This window comes from Dipodomys spectabilis, unplaced genomic scaffold (genome assembly GCF_019054845.1).
Source record: "Dipodomys spectabilis isolate Male_0828 unplaced genomic scaffold, ASM1905484v1 ptg000018l, whole genome shotgun sequence".
Classification (NCBI taxonomy): domain Eukaryota; kingdom Metazoa; phylum Chordata; class Mammalia; order Rodentia; family Heteromyidae; genus Dipodomys; species Dipodomys spectabilis.
In genome coordinates, this window is record NW_024870695.1 from 23039217 (window position 1) to 23052757 (window position 13541).

The 13541-nt window shown below is 48.3% G+C and overlaps 1 protein-coding gene across 4 annotated transcripts in view; it reads left to right on the top strand.

Moving 5' to 3' along the window:
* The window catches only part of Slc39a11 (solute carrier family 39 member 11), a 324266-nt gene that overhangs the window by 53159 nt on the left and 257566 nt on the right, over window positions 1-13541 (top strand). For 2 of the 4 annotated variants that reach the window (XM_042672865.1, XM_042672859.1), the window contains exons 2-3: window positions 4856-4974; window positions 7039-7077. In XM_042672865.1, coding sequence (XP_042528799.1) covers window positions 4867-4974; window positions 7039-7077 — 147 coding nt within the window. In that variant the 5' untranslated portion in view covers window positions 4856-4866. Of the gene's footprint in view, window positions 1-97; window positions 193-4855; window positions 4975-7038; window positions 7078-12510; window positions 12517-13541 lie in introns of those variants that run through there. The other 2 variants (XM_042672878.1, XM_042672872.1) reach the window with 2 other exon arrangements.

The following is a 13541-nucleotide window of genomic DNA, read 5'->3' on the forward strand; positions in this document are numbered from 1 at the left end:
GGCGGGGCGGGGCCTGCGGCGGGCACGTGTGCGTGGGGCGGGGGCCTGCGGGGAGGCGGGGCCTGCGGCGGCCGCGGGAGCGCCGGGGGGGCGGGGCCTGCGGCGGCCACGTGTGCGCGGGAAGCAGGAAGTGGCGGCGCAGCGGAGCCGGCGGGGCCCATGGAAGCGGACGGGGGCGGCCGTGGCGCCCTCGTGAGTCGGCTTTTCCCTCCTTCCGCGTCTGCGGTGGGGCCGAAGGCCCGGGGCCCACAGTACAAGAGAGTGGGCCCTGGAGCTGGAGGAGCGCCCCGGGGCCGGAGGGTCTGGGAAGCCCACCCGGGAGGCTCTGCGGGCGGCCGGGGCACGAGAGGACCCCCAGTCCCCCCGTGAGGGCCGCGGACGGCCAGGACGCGCTCGGGCCTCCGGCCTCCTCCTTCGGCCCCGCCCGGTGGGGTGGGGGCGCGGGAGCCGAGGCGGCTGCGGTCCGGCTGCATCGAGGCCCCTCCCACTCTCTCCAGGACTTAACCTGGGAATCTGGTTAGACCTGCAGCGGGTCTGGGCGAGGCCCCCGGGATGGGGCATCTCTTAATCACGTCCTGGGTCTGCAGCTCTGGTTTGAGTGGCGGGGTGCTGGAGAACTTGTCCAAGTCCTACCCGCCCACACCTCAGTCCTCCTGCTGGCTTCCACTGTGGGGGGGGGGGGGTCCATGCTCGGGTGTGTTTGTGTATGTGTGTGTGTGTGTGTATCACTGAGGCCCGTGCCCCACCCCACCCTGCAACAACACCACCATTTCATCTTCCCAGGTGACGGTCAGAAGGCGAGCAACAGGTTTAAAGAAAGGGAAAAGGAAAAACAAATATCCCCTTAGAGAGTATCACCTCCTGGGGCTGCTGTAGCAGAATGTGCAGGTGGATGAAGTGGTGTTGCCTTCTATTTATTTTATTTTTGTGTTGATAATGGGGCTTGAATTCGGGGCCTTTCATTCTTGCTTGCCTTTTCCACTCATGGCTGGCAAATAACACTCGAGTCACACCTCCACTTCCAGCTTTTTGCTGGCAAAAAAAATAGGAGATAAAGAGTTTCAATAGTTTGTCTTGCCTGGGCGGGCTTCAAACCTCAGATCCTCATCCTCACATTTCCGCCACACTGAGTAAGCTAGCTTACGGAGTGTGAACCACCAGTACGTGGTGATACTGGACTTTGAACTCACTAGCTTGCTTAGTGAACGCTCTACCACTCGAGTCAGCCTCCAGCCTGGCTCTTTGCTAGTTATTTTTGGAGATGAAGTCTCATGGACTTTTATGCCTCCGCTGGCTTCCAACAGTGATCCTCCTGAGTAGCTACTGTGACAGGCATGAGCTACTGTTGATATTGGCCTTTTTTTTTTTTTTTTTAAGGATTCTTTCTTGTGCTAACTCATAGTAGTTTATGATATTAATATCCAGCCCAGGAGGAAATATGTGCCTCCATTATGTGAGCAAGCTGTTTGGCTGTGCAGTGGCTGGTTCACTTCCTGGTCTCCATGTTAGAAACACCTTTTGTTGTCTTGGGACTCTAATAATGTCCTTGCCAGCCCTATGCAGGGCAGGACTCACCTGCCAGCTCTTAGTCTGGTAGAAGTTGGTCCCCTGTAAGTGAGGTGCTTCCCATTTTCTTACAGAAAGGATCCCCCACAGGAATGGATAAGAGTCTGGTGAAGAAGTCCGGAGTTTCCCCTGAGATTCCACACTCCTAAGCAGCTCCCAAGGGGCACTTGTGCTGCTGGGTTCTTGGACCATCTTGAAACAACAGATGGAAGAGACTTCTCTGAGGGGCGCTGGCTTGCATCTCCTCTGTTAAATGCTGCTCCTCAGGGAGTGACAGGATGTGGCCTTGGACTTCCTTTGTGTCTCCTTCTCAGATGCTTAGTTATTAAAGGGGAGTAGGAGCACCTGAGAGCTTCCTCCTGTCCCTAGCTCACAGAATCCACTTTGACTTTGGCTTTGTTGGTTTTTTTCAGAAGTTATCAAAGGCACATTGGACTACAGAAAGAACCAAAGGTGTTTGTATTCTGACCAGTCTTAGGTGATGAGAACTCAGAGGGTGATAGCTCTGCGCCTGTCTTTGGAAATGTTGGAAATTTTATCTGCAAGCAGCTAGATGTAGGTGATGTGTGTAATGTTCCAGATGTTTTATTTCTGGGGGCAGTAATGGGGTTTGAAGTCGGGTCATTGTGCTTGCTGGGCTGGTGTTCTACCACGGAGCCACACCTTCAGCTCTTTTTTCCTTGGTTACTGAGGCTTGAACTCAGGGCCTGAGTGCTGTCCCTGAGCTTTTTCTTGCCTAAGGCTGGTGCTCTACTACTTGAGCCACAGCTTTGCTTTCAGCTTTTTTGCTGGTTAGTTGGAGATAAGAGTCTTACAGACTTTTCTGCTTAGGCTGGCTTTGAACTGCCATCATCAGATCTCAGCTTCCTGACTAGCTAGGAGTATATGTGTGAGCCACTGGCATCTGGTGCCTTGTTTATTTTTATGATGAGATCTTGCTTCCTGCCCAGGCATATCCCTGAGCCACTCTTTACCTAATTTAGGCCTCTTGTTGTTGCTGGGTTCATAGGTTTGTGCCATTATATTAGCTTCTTAGGTTGAAATGAAAGCTTGTGACTTTTTCTGCCTGCAATCATGATTCTCCCAGTTTCAGCCTCCCCACATATCTTGAGATGACACATACGAGCTATTACACTCAGCTGTGGGTTGAGAAAGAGTCTTGAGAACTTTACTGCCTAGGCTGGCCTCAAACCATGATCCTTCCATTCTCAGCTTCTCAAGTAGCTTGGATTACAGGCATAAGCCAACAGCTTAGTCAGATGTCTTAGTTTAAAAGCAAACACAGTACACTCCTTTAGGCTGACTTGTCAAGATGATGATGCAAAGAGTGGCTTTTAAAATATCTGTTTTCTTTAATTGGTATTGAGGCCATATTGGGCTGTGTTTAGATTAGGGGACCACATTTTAAGTCCATAACATGCTCTTTTTCTCAGTTTTCCTTACCTGGGCCCACAGTCGTTCCTAGGTTTGAACCTGGCTGAGCTCCATGGCATAGGCCCTATCCTCCTTCTCTGGTTTCATTTAGACTCAGGAGGGGTGGTGCCTTTGCTCTTGATTTGCAGGCCCAGGGCTTCTGTCTGTCTTGTGCCAGCCTTGGCAGAACTGGCCAGGTGGGGTCAGATCCAGCCCTGTGGGTACTGAAGGCCAGGGATAGCTGAATGAGGCCTTTGAGTTGAAGTCCTGAGACCCCATGTTTGTGTACCAGAGCACAGGGCTGTTCAACAAGTGGTTTTCTCTGCTCTGGAACTTTCCATAGGGAGAGGTGTAACTTGCTATGGCTTCAGAGCTAGGATTTTCAGCATGTTAAACTCTGGTGGCGATTCTCTGGGCCTAGACAAGAAGGAAGGACACTCCTCTTTCTTGGTGGGCAGTGGCTTTAGGTCAGCTTCATCGCAGATGAGATGCTGCATTGGCCAAGGGTGCTGCCATTCGTGTCTGTTTTCTTGTCCTCACCTGTCCTGCCCAGGTAAGCTGGCTCCTTCTGAGTCAGCAAAGCCCCGTTTGCCAGGAATGCTGGCTGTGGAAAAGCATCACCTCTGTTTTCAAGCCACAGGATAGAAAAGATGAGGGAGCCGGGCCATATGAGCAGCAGAGGTGCGTGTGCAGGTGGGAGGGGTTGAGGAAAGCCTCCCTACGCAAGTTGGCATCAGGTGGGCCACACAGGATGCTCTGGGTTCTGGTGCTGGGGCTATGGAAGGAAGGAATTCCAGGATGGAAGTACATGAGCAGAGGCTCGGGGTAGGACTGGTTGCAGCTTGGTGAAGGTGTCACAGAATTAAGCTGCGGTATGGTACCTGGGTGGGGACAGTGGAGACTTAGGCTCCAAGAGCCCATGGAGAGATGGAAGCGGAACTTACCCTGCAGCCAGCCAGGGACTGCTGAGGGGTGATTGGAAAGTAGATGGAAGAGGTTTAAAGAGGAATTAGAGCCTGTCACTTGTATCTGCAGGAGACGGGATAACTGACAGGACGGTTGTGACAGGTCTTCTGGAGCCCTCTTTCTTCCTCCAGGCTACACAATCTACATTCGCTGAGCTTTTTTAAAATTTAATTTTTGTTTTAATTTTGGCAGCAGGTACTGGGCGTAAGCTCAGGGCTTCGTGCTCTTGCTTGGCTTTTGCATTCATGGCTGGCTCACTGCCATTTGAGCCACACCTTCAGTCCAGCTCTTTTGCTTGTTAATTGGAGATAAGAGTCTCACAGACTTTTTTGTGTAGGTTGTCTCTGACCAGCAATCCTCAGGAGAAGCTAGGACTACAGATGTGAGCTGTTGGTGCCTGAGATTTCTTCTATTTAGGAATTACTTCTCAACATAGCAACCTCTTATGAGGCCTCTATGCCCCTCTCCCCCCCCTCCTCTGCCCCCCTCCTGTCAGGATTGGGGCTTGAACTCAGGGCCTCTTGCTCTTGCTTGAGCCATACATCTACTTCTGTTTTTTTTTGCTGGTTACTTGGAGATAAGAGTCTGACACATTTTTCTGCCTGGACTGGCTTTGAACCTCAATCCTCAGATCTTAACCTCCTGAGTAGCTGGAATTGCAGGCATGAGCCACCAGTGCCTGGCAGAAGGCCAGGCCTCTCTTTAGGGGTCCCATATCTCCTTTCAGAGTTAGATGACTTCTAGTGCCTGGGAACCTGAGGAGTTAGATATTGGTCAAGGGATCCTAGCCTAGTGTGACAGGCATGCATACTGCCACCCCAGATGGAGGCTAACCCAGGCAGGGGGGCTAGGACGTGTGTGCCATCGAAAGAGCCCTCTGATGGCTGACCTCTGGCTCTTCTGCCCACAGCTGTGTCAAGCATGCTTCAAGGCTACAGCTCAGTATTCCAGGCCTTACTGGGGACCTTCTTCACCTGGGCTCTGACAGCAGCTGGAGCTGCTCTTGTCTTCATATTCTCTTCTGGACAGGTGAGGAACTTTTGGCTTGACTTGGGTTGTAGAAGTTCTTGGGGACCCTGGCACAGGCTGTGAAACCAGCCCTCTCTGTGCGATGTCCCTGGCTGCACTTGCAGGTGATGGTGGTCAGGTTTGTCCTTGTGGTACCTGGTGCTAACATGGGCTTTGAACAGCCTTCATCCCTCCCCTGCCTCTTCCAACCCCAATTCAGCCGATGGCAGTGAGAAACCAGTAAGTCAGCCTCCTCTCACCCACTGCTTTGGTCCTTGCTTACCTGTAATTTCTTCAGGCCTGAAGTAGGCTGTGTTACTGACCAGTCCATGGGGGTGGGGAAGGATCTGCTTCCTTTCTTGTCTACGCAGCTTTTTGTGGCTTTTCTTCCCTTGGGTGAGTACAGAATAGCCCACTTCCCTTTCCCCCTGAAGACCGTTAACCTATCCACCCATATCCCACTCATCTTTTCTGTATCCCCTTCATACTCTCAGTACTCTCAGGCCCTGTGTGCACCTCTATCCCTCACATCTCTCTCTCCCTCTACACCCCACATCTTTAAATACCTACCACCCAACTCCACATTCGCCCATAGCCCCTTCTACCCCATACACCCTGTACAACCTACATTCACCTATGCCTGAGATCTGCTCTCCTCACCCCTAGCTCCCTCTGTCCCCAGTCCCTGCATTGTTCAGCTCGCACCTGTAGAACTTTTAGGGACAAGCTGGGCACTGGTGGCTCAGGCCTGTAATCCTAGCTACTCAGGAGGCTGAGATCTGAGGATCGAGGTTCAAAGCCAGCCCAGGCAGGAAAGTCCATGAGACTCTTTATCTCCAGTTAACTACCAGAAAACTGGAAGTGGCGCTGTGGCTCAAGTGGTGGAGTGCTTGCCTTGAGGTGAAGAGCTGAGGGACAGACAGTGCCCAGGCCCAGAGTTCAAGCCCCAAAACTGCAAGAAAGAAAGAAGAGAGAGAGAGGGAGGGAGGGAGGGAGGGAGGGAGGGAGGGAGGGAGGGAGGGGAAGAAAGAGAAAGAAAGAAAAGAAAGAAAGAAAAAAGAACTCTTAGGGATTGCATGTGAGTAACTGACTTTAGCCTATTTTGACCCACTGAGTGATGGATCTGAGAAGGAAAACAGGAAGTTGGCAAGGCAGGCATCTGCATTAAAGACCAATCATGTAGACGCCAATCTCAATGATGAGATCCTGTCTCCACACACTGCCTGCCTCCTCATCTCTTGGAGGAGGTTGGAACCAACCCATCAGTTCACACTACACAGCCTGGCAACTTGGAGGGCCAGGATGCCCAGAGATGTCATCGTTCACAGAAATAGACAGGAGAATGAAGGTTGTTGGGGCAGGAAGAGGATGAGAGGATGATACATTGTTGTTGACTGGGTGTAGAGTTGTGCACATGGCTGGCCCATTTCACTACTGTAATGTCCTTTGGGCTCACTCGTGATGTCCTTTGTGCTAGAATTTACTTCATTTTTAATGCTGAGAATATTCCATTGTATGTATATTCCACATTTTATTTCTCTGTTCTTGTACAAATTGACACAAAAAACAATTTGTGTGTGTGTGTGTGTTGGTGCTAGGACTAGAACTTAGGGCCTGGAGACTGAATGTTTTCCACTTAAGGCTGGCACTCTGTTACTTGAGCCACAGCTCCACTTCCAGCTTTTTTGGTGGCTAATTGGAAATGAGTTTCATAGACTTTCCTGCCTGGACTGGGTTTGAACCATGATCCTCAAATCTCAGTTTCATGAGTATCTGGGATTACAAGTATAAACTACTAAAGCTCCCCCCCCCCCCCCCCCCCCCCCCCGGGACTGTTGATGTTCTTGAGTTTTTTGTTCAAGCCTGGTACTCTGTCACTTGAGCTACACCTCCACTTCTGGCTTTTTGGTGGTTAATTGGAAGTAAGAATGCCATGGATTGTCTTCCCTGGGCTGGTTTTGAACCATGATCCTCTCATCAGCTCAGGTGTGAGCCAGTGGTTGTCCTGGGCTTTCTGGTTTTCTTTTGACCCAGGATACCTCCTCTTGTCCCTAGAAAATTGAAACAACATCTTTTCCTTTTCAGAGGCGGATCCTAGATGGAAGTCTCGGCTTTGCTGCAGGGGTAAGTTGCATGTAGCAGGGGAAATGTTGATGGAGCCATGTCTATTGTGGCCTTTCCGTGCCATGGGCTATTACCAGTTTGTTCCCTCATGATCGAGATGTGTCTAGTTCTTTCTCTAAGTGCTAATGCTCTGCCTTCCTGTCCCCAGTCATATTTATTTTCCAGTTGATTGATGCTCCTGCTTCTCTGATAGTGAAAGAGTGCCGCTTGGCAGCTGCCTAAAGACTTGGGAAATTAGGTAATATTTAGGAACGGCTTAGCATGGACCCAGCGTGATACATAGTTAGGACTAATTAAATGTCCACTTTTTTCTCCTTCCTCTGTAAAGGAGGATTATTACAGATATGCTGTACCAGGGTTTTAATTCAGTGGCTTGCTTGCTTAGCTAGTTTTAATGATTCCAGCCCAGCCTTTTGCTGGTTATTTTGGAGATGGAATATCTTGGACTTACTTGCCTGGAGTTGGCCTCAAACTGAGATCCTTTAGATCTCAGCTTCTTGAGTAGCTAAGATTACAGGGTGTGAACCACCAGTGCTCTGCCAGATACTTTCAAACGTAACAAAATAGAAAGAATCCTAAGGTATCACCTAGGTACTGCTTTTCTACCTTCAGTCATCACTGACATTCCTTTCCCTCTACAGCCTTCCTGGGATAAAAAATAGTTAGATTATTTTTTAAAGTTAGACATCATGTAATTACACCTGTAAATTTAATGTGTATATATATTAATATATATGTGTGTATATATACATATATACACACATATATATACATATATACACATATGTATGAATAAATGACTTAAAACATCACCTTGACCTCAGGATACCTACAAAAATTAGCAATAATTTCTTGCTACAGCCCCTACCATATTCAGATGTTCTCCATCTTTTCAGCGGGGCTTTCTAAGATTGTTTTGCAAGGACTAGGATCTAAACATCATCTCCTGTTGCATTAGTTTAATAATCAGTCTCCCACATCTCTTTTATTCTTCAGCAGACCTGTTGTGTGTATAAGCTGTTTGTTGGAAAAACTGGCTCAATTGTCTATAGAATTTTGCTGATTGTTTCCTGTATAACTTGTTCCTCCATCCCCTATATTTTCTGTAACCTAGGAGTCAGATATAATGCTTGGTAATTGAGAATTTATATATATATATATATATATATATATGTACTAAATATGTGTATATATATGTATTTAATATTAGAGGTTGAACTCAAGGCCTTGTGCTTGTGAGGCAAGCATTCTACCTCTTGAGCCACATTGTCAACCCTTTGTGCTTTTATTAATTTTTTGATCTAGGGTTTTACATTTATGCCTGGACCAGCCTAGACTATGATCCCCCCCCCCCCCCCCCCCCCCCCCCCCCCCCGGTCTTTGGTCATGGAGCTTGAACTCAAGACCTGGGCACTGTCCCTGAGTTCTTTTGTTCAAGTTTAGCACTCTACTAGTTTGAGCAACAGCTCCACTTCCAGTTTTCTGGTGGTTAATTGGAAATAAGAGTCTCATGGTCTTTACTGCCCAGGCTGGCTTTGAATTATGATCCTCAGATCTCAGCCTCCTGAGTAGCTAAGATTACAGGCATGAGTCACCAGTGCTAGGCTGGGCTATGATCTTCCTATTTGTGTTTCCTTGATAGCTGAGATGATGGGCATGTCCCACTGTACCTCGCTCTTTGTTAGTTGAGATGGGGTCTTGCAAACTTCTTGCTTGAGCTGACCTCTAGTTGCCTGACCTCAGCCTTCTGTGTAGTCAGTTATCTATAGTCATGAGCTCACTGTACCTGATTATGCATAGCTTGGTACTGCTATGTGTTCAAATTGCACTGGTCACATCAGAAGGTGCATACTCGTGTTTGTCCAGGGTTTGACTTTTTTCTGCTGTACTGGTGATCTGTCCTGGGAGCTGGAAAGACTTGCTTTGGGGCATGAGGTCCCAGAGGTTATCAGGTCAGCAGCTGGGAGACAGGGTCCTATCATAAGGAGCAGTGCAGCATGTCAGGTTCAGATCCAGTGGTAAAGGATAGCAGTTCACAGTAGTAAATACAGTCATGCAATTGAATATTTTTGTAGGAGGAGAAGGAGAACAATGAAGGTCCCCAAAGATAGCTAGATGAATTTGGAGGGGCTGAAACATAGAAGTGCCTTGTTTCTCTTGTCTTTGCTTAGATGGTATGTCTTTTTGGTAAAGGCTTGAGCCTGATGTTTTGGTAAGATTCCACTGGGAATTTCCACGTCAATGCACATTCTCTAAAAGCAAGAAATACTTGCGTGCAATAAATAGGATCATGAAACTGCAGTAGAGAAAGAGGCCACCAGTTTGGAAGCTTTGTCCTAGGCATGGAAAGGCAATTCAATACCGATTATTTTAACCTGTGGGGAGCTGATTGCTTAGAAAAGATGTGATTTTCTCGAGGAGATTTTGGCCAGATCTGCTTTTGTACAGCAAATAGCGAATCTTGTTTTCTCTAAGTGACTGGCTCACTGCTGGAAGTTAACGATGCCCTCCCATGATGGCCTTTGAGTCTGGAGCAATGCTGGTAGCCAGCCGCTCCCCTTTCCAATGAGAGCTGGGTGGGAGAGTTCAGGGAGGACAGTTCAGCCAGGGCCACTGGAAAAGTTTATTCTAGAGTAAATAGGAGAGGGGGAAGGTCCAGGCGAGGAACAGCCATTAAATTGGGTTAACAGAAATCTTAGCTTTTATACTTTCCTATCTACAGACTCAGGACTGAGAAATGATTGCTGCTGTTTTCTTTCTTAGCTTCTGAGAGGTAGAGGCCTGATGTGTTCTAAGGGAGAAATGTGGTCTTTGGACCACACTGATGTGGACGGGCCAAGGCCAAAGTCCCATAGGATGTGGCAGGAAGGGATAAGCAAGGTCCTGGAGCCTTGTGCTCCCCGAAGATCATCACAGACTGTTCAAGCCATGGCTTTCTCCTTATCAGATGGTGAGTCACCAAGGACTCCAAGATGGCCTCCTAGGGGTGAAGCTCTGAGTTAGAGTAGTCTTCACTGAGAGCAGGTTCTGTCCCTAGTGTCCCTCAGATCAGGCAGGTCACCTCAGAGGTTTTGGGATGGTTGTCCAATATAGAGCTTCTCTCTTAAGCTTCTGTTTTAAAAATTTGAAGAGCTAGGGAGCCCCTGGGTGGGCCTGCTAGATTCTACTTCCTGCAGGTTTTCATTTTGTACTTGGATAATGATGGGGTTGGGGGAGGCAGGGGTGTCTTTTGTCTAACTTGGAGGTAAGACTGCTTTCTAGGTGGGCACTTTCTTTTTCTTTCTCCTTTCCTTTTCTTTCTTTTCCCCTTCCTTCCTCCTTCCTTCCTTTTCTCCCCTCCCTCCCACCCTCCCTTTTTCTCTTTTTCTCTTTCTCTGTTTTTCTTGCTTTCTCTTTCTTTTCTCCTTTCCTTCCTTTTTTTCCCTTCCCTCCTTCCCTCTCTCCCTCCCTCCCTCTCTCCTTCTCCCTCTCCCTCCCTCTCTCCCTTCTTCTCTTCCTTCCTCCCCCCTTCTTTCTTTTTCTTTCTGTGCCAGTCCTGGGGGCTTGAACTTAGATCCTGGGCACTATCCTTGAGCTTTTATGCACAAGGTTGGTGCTCTACCATTTGAACATAACTCTTCCTCTGGCTTTTTGGTGGTTTATTGGAGATAAGAGTCTCACAGACTTTCCCGCCAGTCTGGCTTTGAACTGTGATCCTTAGATCTCAGCCTCCTGAATAGTAGGATTATAGGTGTGGGCCACTGGCACCGTGCCCCTTTTGTCTTTCTAAGCTCTTGAACTGTCACCCTTACCCCCCAAATCCTAGTGGTTTCTGTGGGCTTAAGGACATTGTGATGATATCACTGTGCCTTGCTCCTCCCCAGCATGACCCCACAGAACAAGTCCAGTGCCTCCTGACTCCTGACCCTTCTGTCTTGCTGTCAGGAGAGAGAGTAGCAAGGTGATGGAGGCTAAGGAGGAGGAGAACCTCGTAGGAAGGAGACAGATTAGTATTATTGTATTTTTTTTCTTTTCAATTTCATGCTTCAAATTTCCAGTGCCTTTCCAAACAGTGTGGGGGAGAAAGTGACATATCTCACCTCCTTTTCCTGGTGATGGAAAGTCACAGCATTCGTCTTGGCAAAAGAGCCCTGTGCATTCCCTTTGCTCTGCTGGGAACCTGTGGTGTACCCTTGAGGTCTGCCCACAGTCTGCCCAGAATGGCCACTTCCACCACATCCTTACTCTGTTCTTTGTTTCCTCTCTCCATGTTTGTACTCAGGCTACATGGGTGGTTCATCACTGGCCTCCGTTTTCTCAGCCTAGAAAGACTGCCTCTTTCCTGCCCTGCCTTGCAGGCCTGGGCCTGCTGTACAGAGCAGCCAGGGTCTCCTCTTTTGGGCACATCTATCTCTTCTTGTTTGGGCATCCTTTCCTGTTCTTAAAAGAAGTGGGGAGGTGCATGTAAATTGATGAGTAGAAAGAAAAGAAGGACTAGAGATTCAGATACCACCATCCAGTGTCAGCCCACTGAAGTCACACGGTGTGCAGTTGTCCCAAGTGAATTCATCTAACCTGACTGGCTCCACATATCAGCCATTCACACATCCATCCATCCATTCGTCCCTCCATCCATTCATTCACACGTCCATCCATCCATCCATCCATCCGTCCATCCATCCATCCATCCATCCATCCATCCATCCATCCATTCATTCACACACCGATCCATCCATTCAGCATTTGTAGAGAATTGTTCTCTTGCAGGCACTGTGTCCAGTGCTAGGTAGTTGAGGAGGGAAAGGAAAGCTTCTGTTTTATAGGATATTTTGATCAAAAAGACAGGTATATGAACTGCACTGATGATGGTCACAGTCGAGCTGTTTTACTTAACTCATTATTTATTCATTTATTTCCTTAAGTAATTGTTTCCATTTAACATGTCAGTTTATGAGTACCATGCATCTTGATCAGTGTCATCCCTTTTATCATTTCCTCCCATTTCTCCCAGTCCTACCCAGCCCCTCAATTTACCTAGCTCCACTTTCACATATGTACATTGAATATTGGGACTGCATTTGCTCACCCTTCCCCTCTCTCCATTCCTTTTTCTTTTTGTGCCCATACCGGGGCTTGACCTCAGGTCCTAGGTGCTGTTTCCTAGCTTTTTCTCTCAAGGCTGGTGCTCTACCACTTGAACCTCAGTACCACTTCTGGTTTTTATTTTTAAGTGGTTAATTGGAGATAAGTATCTCACAGACTGCTTGGGCTGGGTTTGAACTACAGTCCTCAGATCTCAGCCTCTGAGTAGCTAGGATCATAGATGTGAGCCCCAGCACTTGGCTTGTAATTAAATAAATAAAATGACTGCTTCTGCTCCTCATTTTTCTTTGAAGACCAGGAAGCCTTTGCAGGGAGTCGTGATGACTAAAGAGTAGACTCTTGCACAGTCTTGGCTATGTCACATGAGACACAGGTTCTCAAGAGAGAAAGTCAGGGGCACAAATATGCAGTGGGAGGTGGTGAAAGCAAAGCAGATTTCCTAGCTGGAATGGCAGCTGCCCTCAGCCTTAATGGACCAGCATAGTGGGCTGGCTTCCTTGGCTGTTCCGTGTGAGGAAGGTGGGTAGCTGGCTGGCCATGGATGTTTCCTGCTCTCAGGTGCAGCGGTCAGCACTCTGACTTCATGCTGGAATTATCTGGAAAGTTTATACCCCTGGCTCCGGCACTCTAGTTATAGCCTGGATTAACTGCCTCAGATTCTCAGATGTGTTGGGGTGCAGTTGAGTATTTGAAGGAGCTCTCACTGAACAGCCAGCTCTGAGAGCTGTCGTTTTAATGGAGTGTGAGCCATGTTCTGGATAAAGCAAACTCTCCCACAAAGCTCCAGTAGCTGTGAGGTATAGAATTGAAGTGAGTCAATACTTAGGATTGTTGTCAGAGGGGTGCTGGACTTAGAGGACTGGGCCTTAGAACTTGGGCCAGGAGAGGCCTCTCTCTGCTGCAGCCTGTCTGCTGTAGCTCATATGCAAGCTACCGTGGACTTGACTATGATCTTGGGTCCCGAGACTGGTTGATCTAGTCCGGCAAAGGGGGCAGCTGTCCTGCTTGGGTTTGTTTCCACTTGGTCAGGCAGTGTTGGACAGCTACCCGATGGGATCCCAGGCCCTTGGTCCAAGCAAGACAGGAGATAGGATCTTCACTGATTGGAAAACTGGAGCTTGAGCTTAAGTTTTTACTTGATACATCATGAGTGTTTTTTGGATTACACACTGCATGTGAAAAATGTCAGGCCTGGCAGGGACTTGTGGGAGTTGTCTCTGCCATCAGATAGAACAGTGCTTCGCCAAATCCAGACAGATGATGGGATTGTAGATTTTTTTTTTAAGCTAATTGAGTTTAGCTTACTTAACTTATCTGATCTCAGTGTCTTCTGCTGCAATTTGAATAATAGAAAGTAGCTGACATCATTTTTCTTAGCATCT